The sequence below is a fragment of the Hypoxylon trugodes genome (assembly GCF_022578975.1).
Source record: "Hypoxylon trugodes strain CBS 135444 unplaced genomic scaffold F4822scaffold_1, whole genome shotgun sequence".
In the NCBI taxonomy this organism is placed as follows: Eukaryota; Fungi; Ascomycota; class Sordariomycetes; order Xylariales; family Hypoxylaceae; genus Hypoxylon; species Hypoxylon trugodes.
The window spans coordinates 3,416,924-3,443,494 of NW_026250016.1; the positions used below are offsets into that span (position 1 = coordinate 3,416,924).

The window sequence follows — 26,571 nt, forward strand, 5'->3', positions numbered from 1 at the left end:
ATCGAAATTTCTGAATGCAAAGAAGCGTTAAGTTCCTGTGAAGTGGTAGAGTACTAACCCTTGATAAATAGCAAACAGTTTTTGAATTACCTCCTAAACTTTCCCTCTCCGTCGAGATATTCGCACTCGTGGCCGGACCCTCGAATTGAGTCCTCGCCTACATGGTACATTAAGAGGGATTGGGGGGATGCGAACCGCCGGATGGATCATAGGCGGAAAGATAGTGGAATCCATCATACGTGTCGCGCCACGCCTCATCGACTCCTGGATTTCCTTCGTGTGTCGCGCCTAAATCTCTAGAACCGTACCGGGTGACCGGGTAACACCAAACCAGCCTCGTGCCTTCCGGTTCACCATAGTACAACGTGGCTACGCCTGCAAATATGCCGTGCTCGGAGAAGACCACGCGGTGGTTGCCCGGTGGACCTGATACGGGGGCGCCTGGAATACCCGGCCACTCGCCGAGCGGGTTAGGTGCCAGGGGGAACATGTAGAGTTCGCCGTCAGCTCTGCCCACATCGACACGATGCGCCCAGTAATCATCGAGATTGAGCGTGTGCGGATACTCGCGGCCGCTCCAGCGTGGTTGATCCTCATTTGGGTGTCGCATGTACCAGACACCACGTTGGAAGGCTTGGTAAACAGCCCGGGCGTTGAAGAGAGTAACTAAGACCCGCGAATCAGGGCATACGTACCACTATGAAAGCGTGAATTAGTAATTGCTTAAGAGGTGTGATGAGTATAGGAATAGTGATGCATACACCGGCAATGGTATTGTCAGGGTTGTCATGATTCCAATCATCAATTTCGTCACGCTTTTCTAGGAAAGTTAGGTTGGCGTAGGGAGGCATTTCAACGAGGCCGTCCTTTGTGATGCCAACTTTCCTGTGAACGATATCCTTCTCCGACTCGGAGAAAGGCACTGCCAGTGCGAGGCAGGTAAAAATGAAGGCGAATGATATGTAAAAATCCATTATGTCCACCTTTCTAAGCCTTAGCTTGAAGTATGTAAATTCGAATTTGTTGGGAGAGTTGATGAAGTTTGGAGGTCTGATGTGTGCGAATAAATGTACGAGGCTGGTGAGTTTTCAAGTATAATTAATTATGCTTTCTGCTAACTGATGATAAAATGCGCCTGCCTGAGAATGTTTGAGATGGAAACAACACGTCAAGTCATAAGTTGGGCTCAAATTGTGGAAGGTGCTGGCTGATGAGACGAGGGTGCGCCCGGTATCTGAAGCTTCTGTGTAACTGTACCCAACAGTAAACGTGCAGTAGCGACCCTATCTTGTTTCATTTTAATGTCATGTATCACACGTGGCACCGAGCTTAATTAAAATGCTGTATAACCCTTTCTCTGCTCTAAAATTATGAGATAAATCTCTTTTCAGTGTTTTAGTTGAGATTTAAGGGTTATTCCGTGGTTTTTCTAACCCGCATGGAAGGGAAACCAGACGAAGGGGGAGTTGAAAATTGAGATACGTACTTGATACATAAAGATGGATAACAAGAGTCGGAATAATCTTTCAATATCCCATATCTGTATCTCCAGGTCGATCCAGAACAATAACATCTCCCTCTCCCTCTTCTACCTTAATCTCAACTTCCTCTCCGACCTTCCGCCCCCTCGCTGGCACTGGTAATGCCAAAATCACAGTCTCTATTCCCAGAGGACTCAACTCCTCCGGTCCCATCGGGAGAGCCTCAACATCAATATGCATACCCAAGAGGGCTTTGATAATGACCCCACACCCGGCTTTACTCATAACTTCATTCGCCTCACCGCAGAACTCAGAGCACACACACTCGGGGCATCCTTCCTGGCAACGACAGCGCTGGACGCGATCGAGGGCCTGGACAAGTAGCAGGTCAACGAACTCAAAAGCCTTGGTGCTAATGCCGGAGCCATTGCTCCCGCCCTTCGCATCGTAGAAAGTCAATCGGGCGGGACGTTTTCGTGACGTCTCTTTTCGCGCGAATTCCTTCAATCCCGACTTACACTCAGTGCGCACGTCCCCCGGCATGCTAATCACGAAATTGGGCATTAGGCTTATAATAGCATGTTCCGCCGCATGAATAGCACCAGCTACATGAAGACGGCGTTCGACGAGAATTTCGAGGGCCCGCTTTGGTACGTCTAGCCACATACCTTTGCTGTGTCGAATGATCGGAGGATTATCAACCTGGACCGCGTCGAGGATGCGACGCTTCTTATCGACTTTAAAGTAGCCGAAAACGTTCTGCGTAATGCGTATCGAACCGTGGAATGCGCGCGAGAGGGAGCCTGGGATTTTACATATGGCTTCTGTTTCAATAGGATCGACATCCGTAAAATCTCGTTGTTCCGTCGTCCAATCCACCTTGACCTTTTCAACCTTGGCAATCTTTCTATCGGGTTGGAAATCGCGCACTAGATATGAGTTACCCTGGTGTAAGAATATGGCTCCGTCGTAGATAGTGAAAAATGCTCTCGACGCTTCTAATTCCTCGAGAACAATATTTTTACCATGCGATATATCAACAATCGCAAAATGGTCGTCTTCCGTATCCCTAATTGCCACAAACCGGGATGGCACAGGCCTAAATCTATCGTGGCAATGATAAAATCCAAGATCATCTTTGATTAGACGCTCTTCGGCAATCTTAGCCAGATCTTTAGAGAAATAAACGGCATCTTCGACAGGCTTAATAGGCATCTCATATGCTGCGCATTGAATATGTCCCTCCAGAACAAGCATATTATTAAGGTCGACCTGAAGCTCGCAATTAGGCTTGGTGAAAATCTCATTCGGATTCTGCATGTAATGTTGATCAGTCGGGAAGCAATCCCCGACAAGCACAGACAGCGAGTCTTTGTTTCTCCTGCCAGCTCTTCCACTCTGCTGCCTTAAATTCGCAATCGTATATGGGAATCCCAACGTAACGACGCAATCCAGCGTACCAATGTCAACACCCAACTCGAGAGCAGTAGTCGCAATAATGCCCATGAGCTTGCCTTCGAACATTTCGCTTTCGATTCTTCGCCGGTCTTGCGCTGTGTATCCACCTCGGTATCCCATAACACGTGCCATGCATTCCGGACGACCGAGTGATTCCAACTCGGATTTGGCTGCTGACACTAGTCCCTCGCACTGCTTCCTCACGCGACAAAATGCAATTACGCGAACGCCGCGTAGGATAAGTTGACAAAATAATCGAGCACATTCAGCGATCGCATTCCCACGCCCGCTTGCGGGGTCGCCAGGATCTTTGTAAGGCGTGTTCCAGCATAGGAATTCTTTTCTTCCAGACGGAGAACCATCGAAATCGACTAGATGCACATCATCAATTCCGAATATGGTCCTGAAGTGCTCTCGTGGATTTGCGACCGTGGCAGAACACGATATAAACTTGACTTTTCGGTTACCAACAGCCGCACATATGCGCCGGAGTCGTCGCATGATGAAAGCAACGTGTGATCCCATGAGGCCATTGTAATAGTGTAATTCATCAACTAGAAGGGAGTTAACCACCGAAACAGAGTGCTCAAATGGAGATATACGTACCGACAACATAACGCAGGTGCTTGAGAAAGCTCCGCCATCTATCTTCCTGGGGAAGGATTGTAAGATGAAGCATATCGGGATTCGTAAAGATGATGCGAGCCTCATCGCGAATCTGATTTCTATCATACATTGGGGTATCCCCATCAAAAGTCTCAACGAGTATATTTTGTAGTATTGTGAAGTAAGCAAGCATTTCCTTCAGGCTCTTCTTCTGATCCTGAGCCAAGGCCTTCGTCGGGAAAATGTAAATCGCTCGGGTATTCGGATCTTCCTCTAGAGCGTGTAAAACGGGCAATTGGTAGATGAGACTTTTCCCCGAGCTCGTAGAGGTTGAAACTACAACATGGCGACCTGCGTGAAGATTGTTGATGGCCTCAGCCTGGTGGGCATAAAATTGGGTAATCCCTCTCGCATTGTATAATGCGTTCACCATATCCTGACTCAACAGAAAATCAAGTTCGCCGAAAACAGGTTCTTGTGCATCAAACACACGGTGCCCGTCGGGTACGATCTGGCCGGTATACCATGAACTATCTTTGAGTTCCTGGACGATTTCCGGGATACTTTTCCTCTCTTTAGGTATAGATTTGGGAAGCGTGCTCGGCTCTGGCTGAGGGGTGGTGGCTTTGGATTCACGAGGGATTGGGATGTATGCTTCAGCCTCTTGTCGTATCATCACTTCAGGGTCTAGCTTTTCTTCTACACACCGATTTATGAAGGTGTTCACCGCAACCGTAAATTTCTGGTTGCGCTTCTCAATCAGCGTTATCAGTTGTTTCTGGGAGTAAACCGGCATTTTTAGGTCCTCCTCTCGAAGTTTTCTACTAGGATTGGTTGCTTCTCCCGTCTTCTTGTTTTGAACTTGTCGCTTCAAATCCCCATCAACGAATTCAAAGTATAGGACCTCTTTCCCACTTTGTAGTAAATCGTCGGGATGATGGGAACCAAGTTCGTCCAGGCCTGTAAAACCACCAACAGAAGCATCTGGGGCGGGACCTTGGACGGTGATATCCTTTAATCTGCCAGATTTAAACGTCGAGTCTCTTTCAGCGCCCTTGATATCAGTTTGTAGCATGACTTCATCCACGTAAGTGAAGTTGATACCTTCCGGTCGCAATGCGACAACCGCAGCAACATCTTCAATCATCAATTTGCGTTTCGTGTTTGACTCAACTGCTGATCGGATGGTATCGAATGTAGTTACTAGGTGTTTACGTGTAGAGCAGAAAGTGAAGACTAAATTCAGAGCCTGATGAGTCTTATCTAAGTTCTTGAATGTTTGCGGCCATTCAATTTGGCACTCAATAACTTCGGAGTTGGCCTTCTTTTGACGCCGAGGCGGTGTGTTTCTCTCGGCTGTGACAGCATTTGGCTCCTCAGGATCCTCTAAAGAGTCGCCTTCCGCGTCTTCCGCATATCGCCTCTTCCTCTTTCGTTTCACGATTTTGTTTGAGACCGTAGCAGCCTTAAGAGTAGACATGTTACTTATAATCGAGATGCATTAGGACGGGAGCGCTTGATAAAAAGCACTCTCGTTGTTTTTGAGGAAAATTGATGAATGCTTTTAAGTTGACGTCGTACATGTCAAGCCACGCGATCATGATTTCTATTGTGGCGCGAAATTCAAGCGGAAACATGTGACCTTCCCTTGTTCCAATTTTTGGTGATTATGTAATAATTGCTGTGACATCCAGAAACGAGAATATAATACTTCACAGTGCCAGAAATTTGAAGAAAATGATCATTACAAGGTTGTCTTAATATAATTATAAGTAATATAGGATATTATTAAAGAAAAGATGTATCATTTTGTTAGTGACTCGATGATAATGCCTTACAATGTTATAAACAATCCATGAGGTTTCGTGTAAGCAATGAAGCGCTGTTTGGTATTTAAAATCTCCTATCCTTTTATGGTATCATAAAATTGCTTCCAACGGATGCCATGCTAGCTACCATATTCCATCTATGCTCTATGAGTGAGCAGTTTCCTTCGTACTGCCGTGCCAAGACCATCCTTGAAAATGCTTCATTCCATAACTCCTTTTCCATACAATCGTAACTCAATGAAACACCTCATTAGACGTGTACCTTCTATTAGGGCATGTCTACTTTCGACGAGGAGAACGGGTAGGGGAACGTGGTGAACGAGGGGAAGAATTAGAAGCAGAGCGAGCCGCATCTAATCTCTTCTTCCTGGATCGTGTCATCGGGCCTTCCATCTCTGCGCCTTCTACCTCATCAGCTCTACGCTTGCGGGAAGATCTCGAAGAATCGCTATCCGGGCTTGGCTCGCGAGAAGCCTTCTCCTTGTCCATATCCTTTGAAGTTTGATCCTTGGAGACTGTTACAGACGAAAAATAACCAGAATCATTGAGCGATGATTCTCTTTGCTCAGATCTAGGGCCCACGGCATCGAAGCCCTTAGTAGTGCCCTCGCCGATAGTTTCGTTGTTGACGATATCCTTGTTAACGATTTTGTTGATGACACCTTCATCCTCAACGCAGTCGTTCACAATAGTTTCGTCGTCGGCAATATCCTTCTCATTATTAATTTCTCCGGTATCATCATCTTCAGTAGCGTCACGTCCGTCAGCAGAGACCTTAGGCGTAGTCTCTTCAACATTGGTAGACGCGTCCCTCTCATCATTGACACTGACGATGTCGCCATTTTCATCATCCTGAACGTAAAACTCGTAATCTTCAAGGTCGTCGCGAGCAACTTTCTTGCTTTCAGCAGCGGGCATTCCAGATTGGGGTTTCTAGACCGACTGGAGTTCGCGCTGAATCTTGCCGACTTCGTTGATGAAACTTTTCGCATTCGCCTCATTCATCTACATTATTGTTAGAATAATATCATACTTAATATAAAGCAAAAAACATACCTTGAGCTGAATGCTGACGGCACCGTCATCCTCAATGGCTGTGAACAACACACAGGTTGCCTTAACCATCGACTTCTCCTGGAATTGCATCGCCGGGATGATGACCGTGTTGAGAATTACACGGTGAGTTGAATCCTGTCGCATGACTAGGCGGACTACCTTTGACTGGGCGTCCTCGAGAGCAGACACATCGAAGCTTCCAGGAACAGGTGCGCCCGTGTCCTCGTCAAAATCGATGCAAGATGCTGGTACGTTGATCTTCAGGTTTCCAGCGCCTCGTTCCTTCCAAGAGCTGCTAGCCTTGTCAAGGTGATAGATCTTCGCACGGACCTGGAGGATGGTAGCTTCACCAGCCTCGCCATCGTCAACAACCACTATCGAGGATGTTAGCATTAGGGGCTCTAAGGAAAATAGTTACATTAGATTACTCACCGCGCTGGAGCTTCGTTTGCTTCTTCTTGTCGTCAGCTGCGACGGACTTCTCTTCTTGGGCCTCTTCCTCTTCGTTGTCGGCCTTCTCCTCATTGTCAGAGTTGCCCTCTTCGCCATCATCTTCCTCTTCACTGGCTGGTGCTCCGAAAGGTTTAGCCGGTTTGTTGCTCTTAAACGACTCGCCGGGTTTGCCAAAACTTGTGAGCGAGGGACTGCCAATTTTACTGCCAAAGGTACCACCAAAGACGGCGCTTCCAAAAGGTTTTGGTGCTCCACCTACTTGGCCGAAAGGCGAAGCTCCGTTGGATAAACTACTGCCGCCGAATACCGTAGTGGTAGAGGATGTGGTAGCAGCCGGGGCACCAAAAGGAGACTTCGAGGTCGATGGACTCGCAAAAGATGATAGAGGTTTTGTGCCTGCCTGTAGGAAAGGCGAAGCCTGGGTAGCGAAACCCGCAATCCCGGAACTGTTGAATGCCGATGTAGATGTTGCACCCTTCTTATCCTTATCAGCGGCAACGTTATCCTTAATGGTCGTTGCTTGCTTCTCGGAGGTTTGCTTGTCGCTCTTCGAATCGGGCTTAGGGTCCGTCGACTTGGAAAACTTGGATTCGGATGTAGTCTACAAATAGTTAGTAAATGATGTCAATTAAAATCAACAGTGTAATCTTACAGTAGGCGCATCCGATTTGGCCTTGGACTGGCTTGAGTCACGAGGACGTTTCTTCTCAGGTTCCGATTCATCATTTCGACCATCGGCGCCGATCGGGGAAACGTCGCCGTTCGCATCGGAGGGAGCTTCTCGAGATTCGTCGAGCTCATCGCGTGCTCGCTTCTTCTTAGGAGATGATACCTGATCTTTGAGATCGTCGTTCTGAGGCTCAACTGAGCCGCGATCGGAGGTAGGATTTTTCGTAGATGCCTTATCACCGCTGGAAGCGGCCTTGGGCGCGGGGTCTGCCTTTGCGGTAGACATTGTTGATGATGAATGATGATGTTCTGAAATGACAGTTTGTTTTAATTCTTTGCGCGCAGCTGCGGTTTCGGGATCTTCAGGTGGATGGTGTTCAGGTGTAGGACTGCGTTTATTGGTATCCATTAAGTTGGAAGGAAATGAAAGATGGATGTCTGTGACAAAGAGGTGGTGTAAAATAAAAAAAATTAACTACGTAAAGTGCAGCTTAATTTTAAGTTTGCTTCTTCGAGAAATGCGGAGCGGTCTGCAATGCCAGAAAAAGATTTGGCAGTAAAATTTAAGGTTTGCGATTTTAATACAGAAATTCGACTGTGGTTGAAACCGTTGTTGTAGTTGGGTTAGGTAGTTCGAGGGAAGCTGGACCCGCGCGAGGTGACGAGATGTCGATATGAACCTTAAATTGTGCCCATCATAACGGGGTACAAGGTACCTCTAGCACAGTATTATGGGTTTGGGAAAACTGTGGCCAAACATTTCTTGGGAAATAGGTGGGTACTCGAGATACCAGCTGGTACATATGTAGCCCAATCGATCCAGTACGTCCACTGATCCTTGCAAGCAAACGCATAAGTGGGTCCGTACAAGGACCAAGGTACCCAAGTACTCGTATCGACGCTTACATGCATTCTTTCGAACTCATTTCGAAATTGTTTCGTTACAAAATATTTCATTGGATCCCCAATCTCAGGACTCATTTGCTGCAATGCAAGATGGCGGTTATCCCTCGAGGCCGTGGATGTTCGCATCCAACCAAGACGTGTCGACCGGCTACAGTCAATATTAGATCGATTCGATCATGTTGCAGACTTGATGTGGCGGTGTGATGCCGTTTGTTAGCCATTCGAGTGCGAGGACCGCTTTATAGAAAAGGTATCACGGCGAATTCCTCGGAGACAAAATGGACTATCGTGACTACGTCATAATACTTTCAACTTCGAACATCTACAGTATATATAGGTGGATAGCGGATTCCTAGACAGAAGGCCTATCCAAGCGGGAGTTGTATATTTGTCGTGCTCGAGTTCTCATTGTAAACGTGTATAGAAGCATAACGCCGACCCCTCCGTTGCGATATTTAAATCAGCGCCACGGTCTCTAGTCGGTAGATTCGCGGAATGTTAAGCATATACTTATTCCTCTATATTGACACGATCGGTATCCAATCACGACTACCTTGTCTTGTCCTTTCGCTTAAGTATATACAAATACTCTAGTACACTATCGCAAGTATCCATAGGGCCTTCAGATATCTTATTTCAATAACTAGCAATATGCCCACGAGCTGGTATTGTTAAGAATGTTCTACAGAACATGCAACATATGCGCTGAGCACCTGGGTATCGTTTATATATACTTCTCGCAAGTATAATCTCCCTACGTATATATGAATAGCACCCCATATCATGCCGTCTATAGTATGTGCATAGCTATTCCATATAAAAAATGGTATCTCGATACTTGTAACACGGAGCACTTAGAAGAACAGCAGATTCTCATCCTTCCAGCCCATAGTATTCAATATGGTATGGACGCTCTTCTCGAGAGGTTCAGGTCCACAAATGAGGACCAAGTCTTCACCGTTGTTATTACGACAAGGCCCAATTTCCTTTTGGAGGAGTTCCTGGTCCATACGACCCCTAAGACCAGTCCATGATTGTCCAGCTTGACTCAGAGTATATAGCAGGCGACATTTGTGGGTATTGTTGATGGCCATCTTATCAAGATCCTCTTTACAGAGGATATCCTGTTCGATGCGATTACCGTCAATGACCAAGCATGAAGTAGAGTCTTCGCGATCTGTCAATACGGCTCGGAGAACCTGGAATATCGGGGTAATCCCGGAGCCGCCACAGATCATAATGAAACGCTTAACTCTCCGCTCTTGGCCGGAGATCGTACATAAGCCCCGACCTAGATATTCAAACTTGCCCACTGGGCCTTTGAAGTCGACGAAGTGACCGACAGGGATTGCATCCAGTGCTTGGGTCATCTTTCCACCTTTCCTTCCAGGTTTATCGTAGTATATTTTTATGAGCACACGCAGTTTTCCTTTCTCCGCGCTCTCTGACAAAGGAGTATATGAACGTATAATGGCTTCGCGCGTGACGGGATCGCGTAGCCGTATCATCAAATGTTGGCCGATGGGGAGTCCAGAAGTCTGGTCGGCGTGTTCGAGGTCAAAGGTAAAGATTTTCGTGTCATCTGAAATCTTGTCCTTGGCAGACATAATAGCTTTCGTCCAAGTTTTGGATTGAAGGAATGTTTTTCGCGGTGTCGAGGACTTGGCTTCTTCCACGTCTCCGTTGGCTAGGGTGGCTTGCGAGGCTTCGTCGAGAGAGCCGATGTGATAATCCACTAACATCGCCTTGGCATTTTCGCTGTCTATATTCATGTTAGCACCAATCACGGCCATGTTTAGAGATTGATAACTTACGGATAGCAAGGAACTCCTCGCTAGCATCTTGTCCGGCAGCGCCGACAATTGACGCCGCTCCACCCGGATGCCCTTCCAAGAATTTCGTTCCGTCGTAAACTTCTCCGTTGACTACAAACCACGGCTCAGCATCACCATCGTGTTTCTTCAACTCCTCAAGAGCGATTTTCCGACTGATATTCTTGTTGATCATGCAAATCTCTTTCGCTGGCTCTTCTTCGATGACGTCCTCTTTTTCGCGGGATAACTTTTCTCCCCAATACCCATTAGAGATATTCCCACCGGCCTTTTTAACCCGTTCCATCCATCCGCCGGGCTTCAAAGCCGGTAGAGTTGGGTGTTCGAATCGCAGCATATGGCCCTCTTTGTGAATAACGACCCTAAACCAAGGGTTATTCATCATTCCAAGGACGCTCCAATACATATCTCGCGGTTGTACCATCATGGACTCGTCCATGGCTCGTACTAGGATGTCATCCGCTGCTTGCAGTTGCGGTATGGGAATATCGAGGTCCCAGAAGCACCAGCAGAAACATGTCTCTCTCCAAGAAACATCTAGCCGCCCACCGCCGAACTCTGCTCCTTCGGGTGCAAGTCGATATTCGTCTTCTGGGTATGACACATTGGCAAGCATCCATGATTTTCCTTTGTCAAGAGTTACCTCAACTCTCGTTACTCTCTTACCACCTCCAGCATAGGCATATCCACGAACCCGGTAGCTTTCGATAGTTTGTGTTAGCGCAAGTGTTTCGTCATGAGCTGGATAACAGATAGCACTGTTCGTGTTGAGGTCGTAAATGGCATAGCGCTCGTCCTTCCACGTATCCGGCATATCAGCGCTCATCTCAGGCGTAATAGTAGTTGGTAACACCCTGTTATCGTAGATATGATACCAGTTATCGCTAGGTGCCGCCGTAACAATTATCCTCTTCAACCACTTCACACTCCGACCACCTATTTGTCCCGGTACGACAACCCGAAGAGGCTTCCCGTGGTCGGGAGTGAGCTCCTCGCCATTCATTCTATGAGCAACCATGATCCCCCGATTGGGATCCATGGCCCAGTTCAATTTGACGGAGGTCCCATAGTAGCCGTTAGGTAACTTATCGGCACCTTCAAAGCACACGTACTTCGCACCTCTCTTTGGCCTGGCTGCTCTCAATAGGTCCCCAATGACAACCCCGGTCCATAGCGCCGTCGACAGACCTGCTGCTCCCCATGAGAATCCTTTAGTTTTCCTGACGATATTTTGTTCCTTTCTTCGGTTGCCGGCGCAGACAAGGGTGATCGGATACGTTACTTGTTCATATTCGCGGAGGAGTTGTGCTAGGGTTAGTTTGATGGGATTGTCTACCATGCCCTCTATTATGAATTCCCAATCCATAACCTCGGAATCTTCTACTAGAGGCACTGGTCCATGATTGCGAACATAATGGAGATCCTTGGTTGTTAAAAACCCCTCGTCAAAAAGCTCGCTCAAAGGCGCCTCAACGTTGAAAGGATGGACGCCAGTAAGACGAATAAGGCGGGGATCCCTGACAACATGGCTGTCTGGAGTCTTAAGGTCCTCCGCTAATACCTTGTTGTCGGGTTTACTTCTTGGTGGAAGAGGGTACATCCGGGGACCTTTGAATTTCGATTCATCGGCGTCGCTTATCGAGCTTTCAATTTCGAATTCACTACCTGTTCTTGATTCTCTCCTCGAATTACTCTCCGTTCCTGGGGGTGTCGGAGGATACTGAAACGAATGTACGGTGGGAGGCGGCGGGAGGCTGATGGGTGGACTTTGAATACCCATTGTTCGGAATTAGGGGATGATTTTCGAGTCACTGTCACCAACGGTGGAATATGTGTGACCATGCACGCAGAACATACACGTAAGAGAAATTCTCCTAGCTGCAGAGGATCCTATAAAAGGGGAGAAAAAAGAAAAGGGAACCAGTAAGGAAAGAGGTGAGGCAAGGGAAAATAACGTGGTCCTAGCTGGGATGAAGTAAATAATGCATGTTCAAAAGATGTGTCTCCATTTCGTGATCTGTGATATCCATGGTAATGGTTGTTGAAAACACCTGACTGCAGGTCCACCGAACGCAACAGTTGTCCAAGTATTCCCCGTCTCCAATTCGTAAGTAGGCGACTAGAGAGAAATCCCGGCCTGTTGTTGCAATGCATCGATATGCGCACAACCGCCTGGAACTCCAACCAGGTGGAAATTATGACAATTAAGTTACAGTAATACCAAATGGTATACGCTCGGGGATCTAGAATTGGCCCGTTGACAGTGCGGGCATTGCAAATAGGAGGAGTCTCGGGCATTCTAGCTAGGAGCCACGTACTAGCTCCGATATTGTTTTATGAAGCGAGGAGATGCATCAGTCAGTCGAAGAGAGATCCCCGCGGATGTATTCATCAAAATCTGGCCGGGGTCCAGGGCTTATCAGAAGCAATTGGGTTTCGTTTAAGAGATTGACGATGGCAGCGAATCATGGCTGCAGATAAGAAGCACAAGTTTCGAAGCTCAGCGGAGATATGAAAACCGCCTAGATCTGAACCAACTAGGTTAGGCACTGCCTTGGTGCTCCATCAAAAAATCGGCCAACGGGGTAGTTTTGGAATATAGTACGAAATAGAACAGATAAGATACCTTACATCATACCTGTCCGGATATCGAGGTGGTTGAGGCAAGATGTGATACCGACAGGCTGTTCATGACGTTGATGTCGACAGTGCATGTACCTAACAGCAAGAACCATTTGCCCGATAACAGAGTGTGGATCGAAGATAGATATCTAGATAGATACTCTTAACTCTATCGAGAATGAGCGATCCAAGTTATCCTCGGTTTTCGCTCCCGAATATCTAGATGTCTAGAAGAGCCGGTCTGAGATTTTTGGTTGGGGGAATGCTCAGAACCTAGTTGCCGGCTGTATCCGCATAGAAGGAAATCGAAACACGGCGGGATCTCCTTTCATTCGTCTCAATTCGCCCGTAAAGAACGCATGATAAATGGTCTCATCAGTTGGATTCTTATGGGTGACATTGAACCAACTAGTTGGTCTGGTTATGAAATCACTGCTTGGTTAAGTCATATTCAGTTGTATTGGTCAAGATCTACCTAGGTAGATTGCGGATTAGATACCGCATATCCTTCATGAATCGGACAGCAATCGCGTCGCATTTTCGTTTGTGCGATGATGGTATGTAGTAGGCTTAGTATTAGCGAAATGCCTGGGGCGTTGACTTTGCCCATACAATAGGAATGTTGTAAATTCTCGATGAAGACGGGACAAAGAACAAATATTAGGTGGGCCGGTTGCAATTTTATGGGCTAACAACGAAGAAAAGACCTTCCGGGCTGTAAGGTTTAACAGCGAAAGTACCCGTGACCTCACCTTCCGTACCTAGGCACTTCAAATAGCATTTAATGGTGTGCCGGGTACAGATCCGATAGTACTTACAAAGGTGTGGTTACCTTCTTCAATAATAACAAAGGTGTAGCGTGGGGGTAAGTACCTTCACTTAACTCTACCTAGGTATACTGTAACAGATGATTTTGCCCTATAATTGATTATGGTTTAGGGGGTTTTAGGGCATTTAATAGCCCTACCTAGGTGACTGTACGACAGCGTTCCTGCATTCTCGCGTAAGGTTCCTGCCTGCCTCACCCGTCCGGGTTCGTACCGATTCACTGAAAGAGCATTGGCCATCTATTGCACCTGAGCTACCTAGGTACGTGCGAGGCTGAACTCGGTGGGCTAACACCCCGCTGTAAATTGCCTTGCCCCGCCGTATCTTGTTCACTCTTTCGCCCTTAAACTTTCTAGGTTACTTCTTATGATTCCCCGAGATTTTCGCGCGGTCTGCAAAGAAAATGCTGCTTTCTCGTCATCTCATTGGTCAGTTTCGAACGACATCATTCATGGAGGCGTCTTTCGTTCAACTTTAGACGCTTAACTTTCTCGCCATCGTAACCCACGTTCTACTTTGTAACCTCAGCAATTTTGAGGTTAGATCGCATTTCTTATCTACCTCAAACCCAACATTCTTAACCTCTACACCTTATCCCCGACGACACCCTTTCTAGAAAACCTGTCAATATTTAGTCAACGAATTACAATTCCATTGGTCCGTCCATTTGCTTTGCTTCTTTCACGCAGGGCAGGCTAGTCAATCTGCTTTACCGATGCCCTCTGAGCCGAATACGCCGTGTCGCTTCCGTTTCTGGGGGCGATTTCTCCCTTAGCACGGTCATCACCGTCGCGAATGTAGTAATTGGTTTACTAAACAACCACCCCACGAGCGGCGTCCAGCATGGACCGCTCACGAAAACGTTGGTTAACGTCTATCGCATTGGTCTTTGTCCATCTTATTAATATTGGATTTTGTAGGCGAGTTGCTATCGCTCAACCAACGCGCGTGGGATAATGAACCTGGTATTTTATAGCTTTCCGACCTGTCATAATGTAAAATGCGACTGACAATTCGATAGATATCTTCCCTGTCAACCCGTCTCTCGACTCTTCTTTGAAGAAGAATACCGCATTCATTAAGCGACTACGTACCGCAATTACTCCTGCGACTCTGAACACGTTCCTACAAGAAATACGTACCCTGAGCCTTCTGAAGTACCTATCCGAGATTATCTCAGCCTGTTACGAGGGATTAAGCAAGCTTAAAACCCCCGGAGAAATCGATGCGGCGATCGAAATTGTTAGCGCGCTACACCAACGGTTCGGACCCAGCGAGTTCACCGAATACTTAGGATGGCTCCTTGGCAAGGGGATGGCGACACCAGACAAGAGTCTGCTAAAGTCTCTTGCCCCTGAGGTCCGCGAAAAAGAAGAGAAGGAACGACTCGTTCGACAACGAGCCCTTTTAAGAGTAATCACTGAACTTTGGCTGGTGGGCGTTCTACGAACCCTTGATGACGTCAAGCCAGACGATGCAACCCGAGGCGCCAACGGAAAGAACGCCGAACTCAAGATTAAGACGGCCAATTCTACAAAGGGGGGCGGCGCTGAGCCTTTCCCCCTTGAGGTACTTAAGGATCTTCTGGGCCATGATCGGGAGCATACCAATTTACCTCTCTTGGTCATTTTCGTGAAATCTTTCGGGTGGGATATTCTAGGAGTTAAATCTGCTGGATCGGAAGGCCGTAAGATTGTAGAAGAGGATGGTGCAACAAAGTCCACCGAGGATAACTCCGATCGATCTGAGAAACGAGAGGATGCTGGCGATGTCAGTTCGGATGATCCCCCATTTGCCAGCTCCGAGTTACAAGAACGATTCAGGAATATTCTGAAACGGTATTTCGAGGACGTCAAAGCTCATCTTATCAGAGATCAGAAGAACATTGTTACACAACGAGGCAGAAACTCGGAGGCGTATGTCAAGTCCGGTGAGGTGTTCGAAGATCGCCAGGCCAACTTCGAACGACAAGTAAAAGCACAAGAACGTCTCGTAAGCAATGCTCAGGTCATCGCCGATGCGATCGGTACTGAGATGCCAGATCTCAAGGAAACAGGCGATGGCTTTTCAACCACTAATGGAGCCATTGGGCTAGTAAAGACCGGGGAGTACCTTCGTGGACAGAGCGAGGGCGCGGGCATCTGGGAAGATGAGGATGAACGCCGTTTTTACGAAAATTTAGTGGACCTAAAAGGCAAAGTGCCTGGCATCTTACTTGAGGATGGTAAAAAGAAGAAGACCGATACAGATGAACAAGTTGGTAAAAGGGCGGATTCCGTCGACGCTACAGAGATGTCTAAGGCGTCAGAAGCAAATGATGATCAATCGACTGCCATTGCCAATAAGACTATCGGTGCACAGGTGGATGTCCTACTCACTCGACTACCCGAGCTTACGCACAAGGATGCCGTTGACCAGGCCGCCATTGACTTCTGTTTTCTGAATTCGAAAGCATCCAGAAATCGGCTTGTTAAGGGTCTCACCGAAGTACCGAAGAGTCGTACGGACCTTCTTCCGTTCTGGTCTCGACTTGTAGCCACGCTCGGGCGATACATGCCGGACGTCCCCAAAGGAGTAGTAGAGTATCTCGATGCCGAGTTTCGCAGTCTTCAGCGGCGTAAGGAGAAAGATTTCCTTGGTCAAGTACGATTAAGTAATATTCGATACCTCGCCGAGCTCACGAAATTCGGTATTGTCCCTGAACACGTCGTTTTTCATTGCTTGAAAGTTAGCCTTGACGACTTTTCACGAATGAATATCGAGATCATCTGTAATCTCCTAGAGAACTGTGGTAGATATCTACTCCGTAACGCAGATACATCTCCGCGCATGGCAACGTTCCTAGAAACACTTCAACGCAAGAAGTCCGTTCAGCATATCGGTCAGCCGGAGCGTATGCTCATTGAAAACGCAATATACTACGTTGATCCACCGGAGAGAGCATCGATTCAACAAAAGGAGCGCACCCCCACTGAGTTGTTCATACACAAACTAGTATACGTTGACCTAACGAAACGTAACTATACCAAGGTTCTTAAGCAGATCCGTCGACTCCATTGGGAGGAACCTGAGGTAAGTCATCTTAGCTACGGCTGTTAGGCCTACGTTCTAATCTATGCAACAACAGGTAGTGGCCATCTTAACGAAGGTGTTTTCAAGACCTGCCAAAGTTAAGTACGGCAGTATCCACATTCTCGCTATATTGCTCAGTGCCATCTATCGTTATCATCCGGACTTTACTGTTACAGTGATCGACAATGTTATCGAATCTGTGATATTCGGACTTGAGCAGAATGATTTTAAATTCAATCAAAGACGTATTGCTGAAGTCAAGTACCTGGGAGAACTGTATAATTATCGAATGCTGGAGCATCCCGTGATCTTCGACACTATGTACAAGATCATGACTTTCGGTTACGGTAAGCTATATAAGCGATCTTCAGCAGCCCAAAGTTAAACTAACAGTGCCTAGGCGGCGCACCTATTCCCGGACGTCTCAATCCTTTCGATCTACCTGATGACTATTTTAGAATTCGTCTGGTGGCTACGATGCTTGAGACCTGCGGAATGTTTTTCAACCGAGGTGCTGCGGGGAAGAAGCTAGATTATTTCCTTTCCTTTCTTCAGGTTGGTTTAAAATGATGCCGTTATGTGTTAGACCCTTATTAATAACCCTGCAGTACTACATACACACAAAGCAACCTCTACCGATGGACATTGAATTCATTGTTCAAGACACATTTTCTCTTACCAGGCCCCAGTGGAAGTTAGCAAGCACCCTAGAAGAAGCCGCAAAAGCATTCCAACTTGCGGTAGCCCAGGACCAGAAAAATGCCGGCTTGGACAAAGGCGCCGATCAAGATGAGGCTTCTAGCGGTACCTCTTCTGACGATGACGGTGGCGATGGTGATGGCGACGGTGACGGTGACGGTGACATTGTACTCCCTGAGGCTGACGGCGATGGCGACTCAGAGCTTGGAGAGGAAGATGATGCTGAGGTATGCATCCCTGCTTACACCCATGATTATCATTTCCCAGCTCTAACCAAGTCTTCATATTATACAGGACGCCGAGAACCAGCTAGAATCACCTGACGATTTCGAATCCGAGGAGGAAGCAATAGTAGTGACTAGAAAGACCGAAGAAGTTGATCCCGAGGATGAGGCGGATTTTGAACGTGAGTATGCGAAGATGATGGCTGAAAGTTTAGAATCTCGGAAATTTGATCGCAAGATCATGTTCGACGCGCCTTTACCCATCAGACCCAAAACTCGCGACGTTTCCTCGACAATAGAAACGGAATCCGCAAATAATGAGGGGCCATCTAGCACGATGGCGTTCTCGCTTTTGACAAAGAAAGGCAACCGCCAACAGGTGAGTCTATTCTAACAGGGTATGCATTTTTACGTACATTATTAACACATACAGACACGAACTGTTGCCCTTCCTTCGGATTCGACTTTTGCCGTCGCCATGAAGACCCAGCAGCAAGCAGAGAGGGAAGAACAGCAGCGTATCAAAAACCTGGTACTCAACTATGACCTTCGTGAGAACGAAGACCCCGATGGTGATACCCATATGACCCCAATAGTCCCGAACGCAAATATTCACGATTCTACTCATTCAGGTCACGAAAAGTCATCCTCCTACCATCCCAGCCGCTCTGATAAACCCAACAAGGAGCGTAGCGGACAGCGCGTCCGCAGATTACAACTTAGTGATGTTGACTGGTACGGTAGATCCCAAACAAATCGAAATGACGTCGAGCAAAACAGTGGAGACCCTAAAGGTCTAGCTGCCAGCGAGACTATTGATGGCACTGAATCTACTCCCAACCGAGTGGATGGAAGTAGACTAAATAACCGCCAGCCTCCTTCCGCTCAATCCAGAACCCGCCTACAATCTCGGCGAGGACGCGGAAAGCGCTAGGGGAAACCCACGATCCCCAAGAAAGGAAAAACGCTGACATATACAACTCATCTTTGCGAGTTTAGGACTTGATTTACACTCTCGACCGGTCAGAGTCCACATATACTATCCCATTCGAGCATTGTAGCGGGGGAGTTTTTACACCCGCCGATTATGTGCCATGTCTGATGTGGAAGCCACAAGCTTCAACAGAGCATACCATATTCCCCGACGAAAGGACATGAAACGAGAGTTCCATACATTTAAGCCGTATTAACGCCGGTTCCAGCATCTATGCCATAACAAGTAACCGACATTAGTGCTGATACACGCGAGCTACCGGCAAGTAGGAGGCCGATGGGAGAGGAAGATAGCTCAAGGGCGTCGGAGATCCGGGCCAAGAGGGTTGAGAAGCAGTGGTGTGGCTCTGTTGGCCATCCAGGGAACAACCGGAAGGACCATTTCGGTGTGGAACTGATGAGGTTCTGCTGCCTAACTTCGTCTTCTAAGCATGCATCGCAAGATGGTCTACATGCTTGCGGACAGACTGACAAACCGTCACTTGCAGATTGATTTTTTGGCGTTTGCCAAATTGCGCTGCGTTTAATTCTTCGTATGCGGCTAATAGCTCAAGTCACTCGTTACGTTCTAGCTAAATATGCGTATCTTTATAGTGGCACGTCTCTATCTCGATAGTCAATGTGAATGCTACTACTAGATGCAGACATTAGTTTTCTAGACTAAACATCCTATATACCTCACGTTAGCTAATACGGTGATTCCGCAGGAACCCACATCTTCAATTATTCTTGAAATTCCGAAGTGGTAATTCTATAGCCTCCCCCCTAAGAAGCAGCCCCCTGTTGAAGATATCGCCGGTGTCTTCGGGTCTCCATCCGACGGACTGTCCTGTTGCTACAGAAGAATAGCTCCCCTCGGTGTATTTGTTGGGGGCTAGACTCGTCTTTTTACATTTGTCGATTAAAGTGGCGAAAGGGATATAAATGAGCGCATGTGTGACAGCTTTAAAAACCCTTTTTTTTCACGATTTTGTTCACCATTATTGCTAACAAGCCACACATCGTATGTGGGGTTATACTGCATGGAGCTGTCCATCGTTGTGGCCCGTATTTGAATCTTGGCGATGCGCCTCCTGCATCCGAAGTCAATAGATTAGAGACGAAGGAGAGCTAGCCGCATAATGCAGACTTGCGTTGGAGTTAGAACTGCCATTGAATGAGCACACACCATAGCACGTCATACGATGAGATTTCTTGGTTGTGCTACTTTTCTCTTTATCCGAATGGTTTAAAATTCATTAGCGATTTATGGTCAGCTCTTTGCTGTTGTGGAATGTGTGACACTTTCTTGGCAGAAGGCTAGGTGGAGTCCAATTACTGCCCCCTTTCTGCGTATATTATTACTCACATTCTATCGGTAGACAATCTAGAAGCTCGAATTCGGATGTCTACCTAGGTAGTTCTCGAGTAGGGACTACGTACGCATCTAGATACCCGGAGATGGACAGTCATCCAACTAGTATCATAAGGGTATTTTTTGGCTATTTTGCAGTTGGGAATTAGACCCTAGGCAGAGAGGAAAGCGTCGAGGCCGGCAGCTATTCTAGTCAGTATCGTGGCGAACTTTTAGATGCCTAAGCACCAGTCCCGGCCGGAAGGGGTCCACGTACTCGGGAAAACGCGATCACGAACTTGACAATGCAGAATTGCAAATAGATATGGACTCTATTTTAGTAGTCTCGCTTGTCCTAGTAGACTACTAGACAATGTAAAATCATATTGGGCTTGCGATGGAAGGTAATTTTCTTTAGTCACTTATTTGACACTTGACAGGGCCGACGGATTGTGATTCATCCAACGGGATGCCGGATAAACCGGTTGATATCGGGCTGGTCGACGCTATACTAAAACCTGGCAACGATGGCAACGAGGAACGCAAATTAACCATTGAGATTCCGTGTTAGGCTCCCCCAGAAAATTTTATATTGGCGAGATATTTTTTCTTCCCTTGCGACTACTACCTTCTGCAAATTAATATATTATTTCTCGTGGGACAAACATATTGCAGCTTACGTGTGCGCGCATGGATCTTGATGAAACCCAAGAAGAGATCCGGGCAAAGGAATGCGAAGAGAGAAAAAAGAGAAGTGATGATATTTTGTGGTTCGTTCGCATATCGGAGATCTGATTTCCAAATCCCCCACAAATCCGTGAGCTGCCACCTTGAGTTAAGCGCTTAATTAAAGAAGTGAAGATTGATTACATCGGTACTTAATTCGTACCTGACCAGTTTGTCAGTTTGTCAGTGTAGAGTGTACCTACCGGATAGGAACGTGGCGAGGTTTAACCTACTCCATCTTAGCCTAGGCTTTCTACAGTGAGAAACACCGATCCCTCGCTTAGATCCCCCCAAATTCCCCCCGTTTTAGCGCGCTTGTTTATCGCCTAGAATCAAACTAAAGCCCACCTTTTACCACCTTTAGCACCCTTACCGCCCGTGGGCACCCATACCAGGCACCCATACCACCCACCATTTTCTGTTTTTTGAGCCGCTTGTGACGTTTAACTCTTCTTCATCTAGCGCCACGATCGACATCTCTATTCTAAATCCTCTCACCCTTACATACATAGTATATGTATTCTAGCCATTTAATCAGGCTTTATGGTACATATGTATGTTCCGACGATTGAGATACGATCTTTTGTCCAGGGAGAAACAGACCACGTACATGATGTGGCTTGATCCATCCGGACTTTCTAGCCCGTGATATTTCGTATCTATCTTGTGCGACTCTCGTATTCAGCATGCTGTCTAGCATTTTCGAACGCCTCTAATGCTTCATCACGTCACCGACTTTTAACGAGTCACATTCTCTTGTCGATCCACCCTAACCCATCGATCGGGTAATCTACCTAAGTACTGTAGATGCAAACAATAAGTTAGTTGAACTTACGACAGATACATACGTATACCCTTGATTTTATTGGTGGTATTATAAAAAAAAGAAATCTAACGAGCAAAAACAGAATATTAATTGCTCTGAAAAAACGGCCCGGCACCTAGCTAGCAAGGTCGATGAATCAAGAAGTTACTGGCTAAAGTGGACGAGTTGCATCTTCAACCCACTTATTTTACAGGCAGGCCACGCAGCAGGGCTGGCTGAACTGATTGGGCATTCTAGACAGCCAGACAGCCAGACACCCAACTGCTTTTTTTTTTTTGTTATTGTTTGGTTTCTCGCCTGTTTCTTTCCTTTTAACCTTCCCCGCCTCATAAGTCAAGGTTGGGGCGGCTCTGAATACCGTATAAACTAAGCATCTTATATCGCGAGCGCGGTACCTGTCGACATGTTCGATAGAAGTATAGGTACGAGTTTCTAGGCTCTAGTTTCGGTATAAGTGAAGGAGTAAGGTACTAGTGAGTGTTGGTTGAACTCTGTATACATATCTTTAAGGTTGGTTTGGTCAAGTAGTAGTTTCTCCTTTTACTCAAACTATCCCAGCCTTATCCAAGAAATGGGTTAGTACTAAAAGTATATTCAGACACGATCCTACCCAAACTGGGTACCTAGATGCGTACCTAGTTGCTGGGGGCCTTCTCTTCTTCCTATGTTTATGTTTATGTAATAACTAAACGAGATCGGGAATATACACAGATGTCCCATACTCGATCCATCTGCCGTGCAGGGGAACGGCAGCAGGTCTTTCTATATCCCTGCTCTTGATTCGGCCTTCTAGATCTCTTCTATCACCACTTTCGTACTTCTTCCCTGGTTGTGGCCGACGTGGCCTACAATGGAAGCGTCCGACTTGGCTAGCTTTAGAGCCCAGACGTCGGACGGTCATCGTCGCAATTCTTACACTGACCGCGTCTATGCTTATTAGTCGTCGTACGCAGTGACATTCTAGCCGGCTTCAGTCCCTTACTCCCTGTCGGACCCGGTACCAAATTCCATCATAACCCATGTGAGTCCAAAGAAACCAGACCGCGCATCGTCAAGGGGGTTAGGAGTCCCAATTACATGCATCTTGTCTGCAGGTCCCGCCAACTGACAGGCATTGTATCCATCCTTCGACCGACAAGCCTAGATCCTAAATGTCGCCCCGACTGATATACATAGAGCTCACTAACCTCCCATTCTAGCTGCCCTATCTTCTTTGCCCAGCTCGAGCGCTCTCCTACCGTTAATACATACTAGGCCCCTAGAGGCAATCTTATTCGGTACCGTTGCTGAGGCTTGCGACTATATTCACTCATTCAGTCACTTTCTTGGTTATCAGTCCTTCATTCACCTTGCTATCGTCGCTTCCTCTCCCTTTTCCGAATCCTGACTCGGGACAATACTACTGGCTACTTCTTCCCGGCGCATGATGGGAACTCTTTCGTTATAGTGGCCGTCCTGCTATCTCAAATTTGCCAAGACATTGCTCGAATTGGAATAGGAATATTTAGGACTCGACGATATTTTGAATAGCAAGTGGATAACGCGACCGTTGTACAATTCAACGCCTATATCTATCGTGTACGGACGAATTGTTGTGAGACATCGCCTTACCCAAGACTTGGTCAGCCCACATCTGACAACAACGCTCTACGCCACCTCCCTATCCCGAGGTTTGGGGTTTAACAACTGCCACAATCCAACCATTACGGAACACATCCCTCACCGTATAAAGAAATTTCAACACGGACCGGCTTCGTTCCTTTTCCGAGACTACGGAGTTCGGAACGAGGGTCTTCCTTGCGTGGAGCTGCAGGTAGCCGCAAATAAGCATATTTGTGTAACAAGAACAGCCTGTCAACGCCCAGTTCTCCGTCAATACCCATAACGATGCTTGCCTAGAAAGCTAGCCTTTTAAAACTCTGATTCCAACCTGAAGAATCTATCTCAGCGGGTTTTCTTTATCTTCTGAAAACCCCCTTGGCTTTACTAATCCTTCGGCCAGAGTCTTTTGGACAGTCAACGCTAAGCTCCAAAATGGCGCGGGATATCACTGCAACATGGCCGGTTCACGAGGTAAGAACTTCACTCCCCATGAATGGATATGGGCTTTCCTGGTCATGTATATGTATTGATAACCCCCTTTTTTTTGCAGATTATTTACACCGCCATCGTTGGCATCGTTATGCTGGCGGCCCTTCTTGAATGGTTTTTGTGGCTATCCGCATTTTTGTACTGTCTCGTCAAGGTCTTTCAAAAAGCCGAACATTGGACAATTCGGGTACTGGCAATTATCATTGGGATCTTCTTCACTGGGCTTCGGTACGTTACTATAGACGAACATAACTAAACTAAAACTAACCGAAGACCAGATTTATCTTCTTGCCTATTATGATCGTCACCTTACCTCTTCCCAGCCAGATTACGCAGTACTGGCCACCCGATATGGTCGACATCTTACAATGGTTTGCGTTCTGGAGTTTTGCAGGTCTTTTGACCATCCCATGGCTTTTCTGTGTTTATCAACTTGTCACTCATCAGCTTGGGAGGACGAAACGTGTTAAAGAAGTATTGGATGAAGTTTCCGCGCCAAAAGTCGTTATTGTTATGCCCTGTTACAAGGAAGAGCCCGATATCCTCGTCACCGCCGTCAACTCAGTCGTGGATTGCGATTACCCTCCTTCATGCATCCACGTATTTCTCTCATTCGACGGAGACCAAGAGGATGAACTGTATCTCAACACAATTGAGAAACTCGGTGTCCCTCTTACGCTAGAATCGTATCCTAAGAGTATCGACGTCACCTACCGAGCGGCTCGCATCACAGTCTCTCGATTTCCCCACGGAGGCAAACGTCATTGTCAGAAAGCAACCTTCAAACTCATCGATAAGGTGTATAAAGAGTACCTCAAACGAAACGATAACCTCTTTATTCTTTTCATCGATTCGGATTGCATATTGGATAGGGTCTGTCTGCAAAATTTCGTCTACGATATGGAGCTTAGCCCTGGGAATAGTAGAGATATGTTGGCTATGACGGGTGTCATCACCTCGACAACTAGAAAACATAGTATCATTACTCTGCTTCAGGACATGGAATACATACACGGTCAGCTATTCGAAAGGACTGTCGAGTCCGGCTGCGGTGCTGTTACTTGCTTACCAGGCGCTCTAACTATGTTACGTTTCTCGGCGTTCCGAAGAATGGCCAAATACTACTTCGCTGATAAGGCTGAGCAGTGCGAGGATCTATTTGACTTCGCGAAAAGCCATTTAGGTGAAGATCGATGGCTTACACATCTTTTTATGATTGGAGCGAAGAAACGGTACCAGATACAAATGTGCACTTCTGCTTTTTGCAAAACAGAAGCAGTGCAGACTGTTCAATCGCTGATTAAGCAACGGCGAAGATGGTTCCTTGGGTTCATCACGAACGAAGTCTGCATGTTAACTGATTGGCGTCTCTGGAAACGATATCCTATCTTGCTTGTGGTGCGGTTCATGCAGAACACGATACGAACGACGGCTTTGCTCTTCTTCATCATGATGCTCTCGATAATGACGACTACTATGAGAATTGATCAGCTACCTGTTGGATTCATCGCTATCTCATTAGGTTTGAACTGGTTGATGATGATATACTTTGGTTGCAAATTGAAGCGGTTTAAGATTTGGCTCTACCCAATGATGTTCATTCTTAATCCCTTTTTCAATTGGTACTACATGGTTTATGGCATTTTCACTGCGGGCCAAAGAACTTGGGGTGGACCTCGTGCTGACGCCGCTACTGCCGACGCCAATACGACTCCTCAACAGGCTGTTGAACAAGCTGAGAAGGCCGGAGATGATCTCAACGTCGTGCCAGAGACATTTATCCCGGCTGCTGAAGTACAGCGACAAAGGAGCAAAGGGAAAGAGACCAGTGGAGTTCAAAGATCGAAGAGCAACGTCTTACCCCCTGAAAAGGTTGAGGGGAAATTCGCCGCTCCCGAGAAGAAGGCCAATGGATTTTATGCATATCCGGAGGAGTCAACATACAGCTTCTATGCGCCAGGTGGAGAGTTACCATACGATGGCCCCATTCCACGATACTCTCTTCATAATCGTGATTCAGTCGACAGTTTCTTGACTACTGGAAATAACTCGGTATATTTGCCGCGAAGGGTGGAGAGCATCATGGGAGATGAAGACCGGAAGAAGTACGAAATGGCCCAAGCCAGTCAATACAACCAATTCATTGAGAACTCTAAGAAATATGCTATCCCTCCTCGGGGCCAAGTGTATGAGTTTTCAGATATGGAGTTAGCAAAGAATGGTTGGGAAGGAAGCGACACGAAAGCTTCAGGATCCATCCGAACCGAACGGTATAAGGACGATAGCAACGAGAGCACCCCCGAATCGATGTCCTCTCGTGCGCCTTCGCCTGGACCTAGGTCTTCTCTCCAACCTCCTCCAGATCACTCGAGAGCATCAAGACATCATCCTAACCGGGGAAATCAACAACAACGCAGAACGGGGAGGAGCCCGCTCGGACAAGCTAGTCCTTTGCGGACTCCGGCACATGATGGGGACGAAATAGAAATAGACAGGTCCAATTCCGGACGAAAGAGGTCCTATAGACCGAATACTCCCAGATGAAGCGAAACTCCTCTCAGGATTACGAATTATCACATTTAGAAGCTGGCCTCGTTGGGAGGCGTGTTGCATAATAGGGGGTAGTTTGGGAGGTTTGCATTATAGAAGGCGTTTAACCGGGCGGTAAGAAAACAAAGCATTTATGACGCTGTGTAAAGCAGCAGATTTTACTTAGACGCCTTTTTTTTGGAGGAACATGTTCCTTAATTACCTACCTACATAGTACACAGTTTAACACCCATGAAACGTCGCTATGGTTTTCTCGCTGGTATTGCGAGATGGAAAGATGGTCATGGTAAAATCTAAATATTATGAGCTACGCATTG

At 46.9% G+C, this 26,571-nt stretch overlaps 7 protein-coding genes across 7 annotated transcripts; 2 read left to right on the forward strand and 5 right to left on the reverse strand.

Moving 5' to 3' along the window:
* Positions 1 to 9: 9 nt before the first annotated feature.
* F4822DRAFT_34603 (uncharacterized protein) lies at positions 10 to 1,250 on the reverse strand. The gene is made up of 2 exons (XM_051455883.1): positions 762 to 1,250; positions 10 to 697 (listed from the first exon to the last, which is right to left on the reverse strand). Exons 1-2 carry the CDS (start codon positions 972 to 974, stop codon positions 170 to 172), a joined length of 741 nt encoding a protein of 246 aa, XP_051319815.1. The 5' UTR covers positions 975 to 1,250; the 3' UTR covers positions 10 to 169.
* On the reverse strand, positions 1,251 to 5,120 carry F4822DRAFT_34593 (P-loop containing nucleoside triphosphate hydrolase protein). Its single transcript, XM_051455882.1, has 2 exons — positions 3,546 to 5,120; positions 1,251 to 3,493 (listed from the first exon to the last, which is right to left on the reverse strand). The coding sequence occupies exons 1-2, from the start codon at positions 5,023 to 5,025 to the stop codon at positions 1,527 to 1,529; spliced, it is 3,447 nt and encodes a 1,148-aa protein (XP_051319816.1). The 5' UTR covers positions 5,026 to 5,120; the 3' UTR covers positions 1,251 to 1,526.
* A 180-nt stretch (positions 5,121 to 5,300) lies between these two features.
* F4822DRAFT_34669 (uncharacterized protein) lies at positions 5,301 to 6,381 on the reverse strand. The gene has a single exon (XM_051455891.1). It carries the CDS (start codon positions 6,290 to 6,292, stop codon positions 5,654 to 5,656), a length of 639 nt encoding a protein of 212 aa, XP_051319817.1. The 5' UTR covers positions 6,293 to 6,381; the 3' UTR covers positions 5,301 to 5,653.
* F4822DRAFT_34676 (uncharacterized protein) lies at positions 6,269 to 8,045 on the reverse strand. Its single transcript, XM_051455893.1, has 4 exons — positions 7,536 to 8,045; positions 6,863 to 7,484; positions 6,431 to 6,804; positions 6,269 to 6,379 (listed from the first exon to the last, which is right to left on the reverse strand). The coding sequence occupies exons 1-4, from the start codon at positions 7,959 to 7,961 to the stop codon at positions 6,308 to 6,310; spliced, it is 1,494 nt and encodes a 497-aa protein (XP_051319818.1). The 5' UTR covers positions 7,962 to 8,045; the 3' UTR covers positions 6,269 to 6,307.
* A 742-nt stretch (positions 8,046 to 8,787) lies between these two features.
* On the reverse strand, positions 8,788 to 12,292 carry F4822DRAFT_34684 (uncharacterized protein). Its single transcript, XM_051455896.1, has 2 exons — positions 10,273 to 12,292; positions 8,788 to 10,220 (listed from the first exon to the last, which is right to left on the reverse strand). The coding sequence occupies exons 1-2, from the start codon at positions 12,068 to 12,070 to the stop codon at positions 9,313 to 9,315; spliced, it is 2,706 nt and encodes a 901-aa protein (XP_051319819.1). The 5' UTR covers positions 12,071 to 12,292; the 3' UTR covers positions 8,788 to 9,312.
* Positions 12,293 to 14,583: 2,291 nt separating this feature from the next.
* Positions 14,584 to 18,669, forward strand: F4822DRAFT_424511 (ARM repeat-containing protein; the record flags this gene model as incomplete). The annotated part of the gene is made up of 8 exons (XM_051460163.1): positions 14,584 to 14,602; positions 14,661 to 14,705; positions 14,762 to 16,812; positions 16,868 to 17,159; positions 17,213 to 17,367; positions 17,421 to 17,738; positions 17,806 to 18,114; positions 18,169 to 18,669. 8 exons carry the CDS (start codon positions 14,584 to 14,586, stop codon positions 18,667 to 18,669), a joined length of 3,690 nt encoding a protein of 1,229 aa, XP_051319820.1.
* A 5,126-nt stretch (positions 18,670 to 23,795) lies between these two features.
* Positions 23,796 to 26,248, forward strand: F4822DRAFT_435827 (glycosyltransferase family 2 protein; the record flags this gene model as incomplete). The annotated part of the gene is made up of 2 exons (XM_051462243.1): positions 23,796 to 23,932; positions 23,983 to 26,248. The coding sequence occupies 2 exons, from the start codon at positions 23,796 to 23,798 to the stop codon at positions 26,246 to 26,248; spliced, it is 2,403 nt and encodes an 800-aa protein (XP_051319821.1).
* Positions 26,249 to 26,571: the final 323 nt, after the last annotated feature.

What these genes read in the sequence shown, in the direction of transcription:
- F4822DRAFT_34603 (XM_051455883.1), bottom strand. Translation starts at nt 974, where the DNA reads ATGGATTTTTACATATCATTCGCCTTCATTTTTACCTGCCTCGCACTG. An exon ending in CTGACAATACCATTGCCGGT is followed by an intron (nt 698 to 761) that starts GTATGCATCACT and finishes ACGCTTTCATAG; the next exon opens with TGGTACGTATGCCCTGATTC.
- F4822DRAFT_34593 (XM_051455882.1), bottom strand. Translation starts at nt 5,025, where the DNA reads ATGTCTACTCTTAAGGCTGCTACGGTCTCAAACAAAATCGTGAAACGA. An exon ending in GCACCTGCGTTATGTTGTCG is followed by an intron (nt 3,494 to 3,545) that starts GTACGTATATCT and finishes ACTCCCTTCTAG; the next exon opens with TTGATGAATTACACTATTAC.
- F4822DRAFT_34669 (XM_051455891.1), bottom strand. Translation starts at nt 6,292, where the DNA reads ATGCCCGCTGCTGAAAGCAAGAAAGTTGCTCGCGACGACCTTGAAGAT.
- F4822DRAFT_34676 (XM_051455893.1), bottom strand. Translation starts at nt 7,961, where the DNA reads ATGGATACCAATAAACGCAGTCCTACACCTGAACACCATCCACCTGAA. An exon ending in CCAAATCGGATGCGCCTACT is followed by an intron (nt 7,485 to 7,535) that starts GTAAGATTACAC and finishes AACTATTTGTAG; the next exon opens with ACTACATCCGAATCCAAGTT. An exon ending in GCAAACGAAGCTCCAGCGCG is followed by an intron (nt 6,805 to 6,862) that starts GTGAGTAATCTA and finishes CATCCTCGATAG; the next exon opens with TGGTTGTTGACGATGGCGAG.
- F4822DRAFT_34684 (XM_051455896.1), bottom strand. Translation starts at nt 12,070, where the DNA reads ATGGGTATTCAAAGTCCACCCATCAGCCTCCCGCCGCCTCCCACCGTA. An exon ending in CGAGGAGTTCCTTGCTATCC is followed by an intron (nt 10,221 to 10,272) that starts GTAAGTTATCAA and finishes ACATGAATATAG; the next exon opens with ACAGCGAAAATGCCAAGGCG.